Source organism: Morone saxatilis, unplaced genomic scaffold (genome assembly GCF_004916995.1).
Source record: "Morone saxatilis isolate NCDOM2014 unplaced genomic scaffold, NCSU_SB_2.0 Contig11, whole genome shotgun sequence".
NCBI lineage: Eukaryota > Metazoa > Chordata > Actinopteri > Moronidae > Morone > Morone saxatilis.
Genome location: NW_023339663.1, coordinates 416721 through 422423, shown reverse-complemented (window position 1 = coordinate 422423; position 5703 = coordinate 416721). Strand labels below are relative to the sequence as shown.

Below are 5703 nucleotides of genomic sequence, written 5' to 3'. Positions count from 1 at the left end.
GCCAATAAAGCTCATTTTGAATTTTAATTTTAATTTGTGAGAGAGACAGGGAGAGAGACAGACAGACAGACAGACAGACAGACAGGGGGCGTCAGATATTCTGAATGTGCGAGTGTGGACCTGAACATGATATGAACTGTATATGAAAATAAGAGCTGTCCTCAGATGTACCTGTTCCCTCCTCTCTCAGGGGTTCTTCAGGCGGAGTCAGCAGAGTAACGCCGCCTACTCGTGTCCTCGCCAGAAAAACTGTCTGATCGACCGAACGAGCCGCAACCGCTGCCAGCACTGCCGTCTGCAGAAATGTCTGACTGTGGGCATGTCCCGAGACGGTGAGACACACACACACCTAGTGCACACGCAGGTGCATTCAAATAACAAACCAATGAACGCTCTCTCACCTGCACGAACATCTGGCGGTCAGCATTTTGCAAGATGTTATCCTGCAGACACACCAGCAGCAAAACAGTCTGCAACATGTTGTCTGTGTTCATGTTCGTGTTCAAATGGTTTATTTAAGGTCTTCAGCTGGATGCAGGTGCAACCCCTTTATGTTTGCTGTGTGGCCGTCTCATATCAGATGGTAGTAGGCCGTAAAGTCTCTTTAGTACATTTCATTTCAAATTAAATTCAGCAATTGCAGAAATTTGATCACGAGAAAAAGAGTTATGCAGTTACCTGTTCTCTTTCTGAAGTCGTCAAATACTTTGTCAAGTTATGATGCTGTAATATCAGTAATAATAATAATAACTTAAAAAAAACGTGCATTACAAACAAATAAAATGAGGTAAACAGAAACAACCAACAATCAGACACATAGCAGTGTGTGCTGAAATAAAATAAAATAAATGAACAGAAATTTAAAAATAATAAAACATTTAAATAAATCACAAGGATACATTGACAATGTTATCAAATTCACATAAAAAACGCATTATAAAAATGTGTCCCAGGTTATGATGTCATGCTAACAGACTGAGGCTAAAGCTAAATATCGATGCTGTTGTGTACATTCATACACAGAACAACAGTATTTACTTAGTAGTATAATTACATTTCCTTGCTGACTTCCCTTCCCTACCTCAAACACAGCTGTGAAGTTTGGCCGCATGTCGAAGAAGCAGCGGGACAGTTTGTATGCTGAGGTTCAGAAGCACCGCCTCCAGCAGCAGCAGCAGCAGCAGCAGCAGGGTCCCCTCCTCCTGTCCCAACCCAGCATCGGCAGCCCGAGCCCGGGCGAGTCTGAGCCGCTGTCCCCTCACTACGGCCTCTCCTCCACGGGCCTCACGGAGCTGCCAGATGAGCTGGGAAGCTACATGGAACAAAACTCACCTGAGGGAGGATCTGTATCGTCCAAGGTCTGTGGTTTTCTACCTTTCAGAATCTCACCTTATAATGGACTGAATTACCAACAGCAATCTCTTCCCCAAACAGGCAGACTCTGGAGGAGGTGGAGGAGAAGGAGGAGGAGGAGGAGGAGGTGGGTTCTACCTGGACTTCCAGCCATCCCCAGACCAGTCCGGGCTCGACATTAATGGCATCAAACCGGAGCCGCTGTGCGACTACGGTTCCGGTAACGGCTTCTTCCCGTACTGCTCCTTCAGCAACGGAGACACATCGCCCACCGTGTCCATGGCTGAACTCGGTGAGATAGAGGAAGTAGAGGTAGAGGAGGAGGAGGAGGCAGGGAGGACATGAGTCCCCCTAACTTTTCAAAAACTAGTTTGGCTAGGTGCCCCGAAAAGACGATGTGATTACCAGGATGTCCTAGGGGAAGACTTTCTGTCTCTGGGTCCCTCTTCGTGCATGTTTTCATAAAAATGTATCACACATTTTAAGGAAATTTGTTTGTTTCCATCCTCAACTGTTGTGATTATTAGGAGTTGCTTCACGAGATAAGCAATAGGTGGTGCCAATTCTCTCTCGTAAAAAGGAGAAGGCGCAACAACAGCGTATTAACGTTTTGTTTAGAAAAAGGCAAAAAACCCAAGTGAGAGTAAATTGAGGGTTTTGTTTCCAAATCAAAATAAAAATGTTAAAATCTAAATCAAATTTAGCTGCACAAAAATTACATATTTGCTAAATAAGCTAAGTGGGGGAGTGTATAATGAAAATAATGTTATTTAGTTGCATTATGGGAAATACTAGGAACTAAAAGTCAGGATATTTCAGCTGCTGCTGTTTTGATTTTAGCGTACAGCTTCGACTCTTCAGATGTATTATGCAACACAAGACTGTATAATAAAATGAGTCCTTTATGATACACACATAGAAAAAGATAATTAAATTCACAGTTATTATAAACATATATACATGCAGTGAATCTTTTGAATTTGCATCTGGTTGAATGGAAACAGCAGCAACAAGGTGATAATATGGTACAAGCGTTATGTCCTTTAGGTTACTTTAGGTATGAAGATCAGTTCAATTGTCATTGAATGTAATTTCAAACAGCAGGAAACTGCATTCAGATGCCAAACTAAAGCCTGAAGAGAACATGAGGCTAGCAGGCTATCTCGCTACATTCAGGATTAAACGTGATAGTCTCAATCTCAGGAGTGCAGATCGGAGGTTTACAGCAGTTTACAGACTCCCACTGTGATCTCCTGCAATGGATACAAACTCTCTTCTGAAACTTCTCTGAGCTTCCACCAAGGTTGCTGAGAGCTGGAGGGGAAAACAAACAGCATGAAGATGAGGAAATATGTAGAAAGAAGTGAAGCAAGAGAAAAAGAAGAAGAAGAGACAGGAATAAGAAGCCACAAAGAAGAGTTAGAGACAAAAGAAAGTGAGGGAACTGTGGGGCAAACAAAGGCAGAAAGGTGGTTTAAAATAGCAGGAGGTTGGAATCTCATCTTCAGACCTCATTAAAATCTCTGTGTGGTAATTAGCTGTCTGTTAATTAGGGCCAAGTGGGACGTGGCAGGGCACTCGAAGGGGGAAATCATCTCTTTATTCTCCCTGGAGATTTTTTTTTTTGTTCTCTGATTATTTTTTTTCTTTGACAAAAGCATTTATCATAAAACCCCTACAACCCCGACCCCCCAACCCTGATCCAGAATCTGTATTAGCTGACTGCATTTATGTACCTCGTTTCATATTCATTAATTAGCGGCAGCACAGAACAATCCTTACTGTTTCTTATCAGAGGGGCAAACATTTAGTTGACACAGTTTCATACAGTATGAAGATTCCCAAAGCACTGGATATTTAAAACATCACAAACCCAAACCTCACCAGGTCTCGACTCCTGGGCGTCGTGTATCTTGTAGCAGGGATTCACTGATTTGCAACAGCATAAAATATGTGATTAAAAGTGTGAATTGGATACAATATAATGGTTGACTCGCTGGCATTTCCAGTCCAGGTGAAAGTAAAAATGTAATTTTAAACCTTTAAGATCACATCCATGGTAGTGTTGACTTTCTGTGACCTTGTGCGTGAATCCAGCCACGATCACCGTCCTGTGTTTCATCGCAGATCACCAGGCCCAGATCATCTCAAAGTCTCACCTGGAGACGTGTCAGTACCTGAGGGAGGAGCTGCAGCAGATGAGCTGGCAGAACTTCCTGCAGAACGAGGTGGAGAGCTACCAGAGCAAGGTGTGTTCACTGCCTTTACCTTCTGGGGGATTCTGTGGCACTATTAGACTCTCCAACAACAACCGCTGTACTTGTGTACTGTGTTTTTTAATTGTACATTTTAAGCCCTGTCAATCACATTTCCCAGACACAGTCATTATTCATTTCAGGTGTATTTCTGTTTACATATCCTCCCACTCTGCTCTGTGCAGCCACGGGAGGTGATGTGGCAGCTCTGTGCCGTAAAGATCACCGAGGCCATACAGTATGTGGTGGAGTTCGCCAAACGTATCGACGGCTTCATGGATCTCTGTCAAAATGACCAGATCGTGCTGCTGAAAGCAGGTGAGAGGGACCGCCACGCGTCCAAACGTCTGCTGCTATTCAGTCTGTATTCTTGTAAACAAATGAAAAGATCCAAACCAACAATGAATGTGTTTACAGACAAGTATTGTGTAACAAAGCCAGATATTTATATATTATATATATATATATATATATTTCGAATGAATGAAGCCTGGTTAATGAAAACAGTCACCAACCACGCTCTTAATTATGTACTTTAACTTAAATATAATTTAAAGCGGTGAGTTGGACAGTTGTCATGAACGAGGAAATTATCTCTAGAGACCAAAAGGCTGTAAACATGTTTATTTCTGCTGTAAAGACATTTTAATACAGGGCCTTATGGAGACTGACTCACTGCTGGAGCCAGCCTCTAGTGGACGTTAGAGGAACTGCAGGTTGTGTGCCTATTGTTTCTTCCAGTTTGTCTGCTGAAACTGTTATTGGAGATTAAAGTCTTCAGTAGGAAGCGATGGGCCTGAAGACGGACTAACACATTGTTGGATTTTGGATTTTTAATGGAATTTATTGACAATAAAAGAAAATATAGAATACTTTCATATTTTCATGTTAATAGGTTACTAATGCAAAAAAATATGTATTGTTTGAATGTTTATGATTATTGAAAGTGAAAAGTTATTTGGTTACCAGCATATTAGTCTTTAACCTGAGCAGCTTTTGATTTTCCATCACCAGTGTCAATTTATATCCAGACGTCATTTTTAATAAGTTAAGTTAAAGGGATAGTGACTTTAGAGGATGCTATCATGTTGTCTAGCTAACATTAGCTAGCTATTAGATAACTTGTTAACTACTTCGTCCTCCCACGTTCTTACATTTTATTTAAAGACACTTTATCTCAAATATAAAATATTAGTTTTCTATCATAAAATGTGTCTTTAGTATTTAGTAGAAATGTGATTTTCATATTTGAAACCGTCTTGTTTGAAGTGCTTTAGTTAGTAGAGTGATTGATTAATCAAATTAATAGGTAGTGAGCAGTGGGTCATTAAATTATCATTAGATTTGACATCATTGGATTTCAACGTTAATCATCCATGTTTTCTGTGTCAGGCTCTCTGGAGGTCGTCTTCGTGCGAATGTGTCGGATGTTTGACTCTCAGAACAACACTGTCTACTTCGATGGGAAATTCGCAGGTCCTGACGTCTTCAAAGCATTAGGTGACACTTTCTTCTCCTCTTCCTCACACCCTGTCACAGACGAAGGCCCAAAATAACGTCTCCTCTCCCTTCCTGCAGACAAATGATGAGCTTAGTTTAAGATTAAAGGGAGATTTTAAAATTGTTCTCATGCTGTGTCTTATCAAGATACTGTATATATATATATTATATTTACTGGATATTTTTACTTAATAAATTTACATGTAAGAGTATTTTTGGTGGTATTACTTCAATACAAGATCTGAGTGCTTCTTCCGCCCTCTGTAATCTTATTGTGTGTGTGTGTGTGTGTGTGTGTGTCACCAGGTTGCGATGATTTGATCACGTCAGTGTTCGACTTTGCTAAAAGCATGTGCTCACTGCATCTGTCGGAGGATGAGCTCGCTCTGTTCTCAGCGTTCGTTCTGCTCTCTGCAGGTACGCCTCTTCACGTTATTTAACATCAGAACATTGATCCTCTCTGTGATCTGATCAGCTGATGAGCAGTGTGTGTGTGTGTGTGTGTGTGTGGTGTGTGTGTGTGTGTTGTGTGGTGTGTGTGTGTGTGCACGCGCGCTGCAGACCGGTCGTGGCTGCAGGAGAAGCTACAGGTGGA

The 5703-nt window shown here is 41.5% G+C and overlaps 1 protein-coding gene across 1 annotated transcript in view; it reads left to right on the top strand.

Moving 5' to 3' along the window:
• Positions 1-102: 102 nt before the first annotated feature.
• The window catches only part of LOC118320804 (nuclear receptor ROR-alpha A-like), a gene marked incomplete in the record, with an annotated part of 9312 nt that continues 3711 nt past the window's right edge, over positions 103-5703 (top strand). The window contains 8 exon segments of the mRNA XM_035651913.1: positions 103-332; positions 1093-1358; positions 1435-1645; positions 3481-3602; positions 3794-3926; positions 5001-5108; positions 5415-5525; positions 5670-5703. Coding sequence (XP_035507806.1) covers positions 143-332; positions 1093-1358; positions 1435-1645; positions 3481-3602; positions 3794-3926; positions 5001-5108; positions 5415-5525; positions 5670-5703 — 1175 coding nt within the window.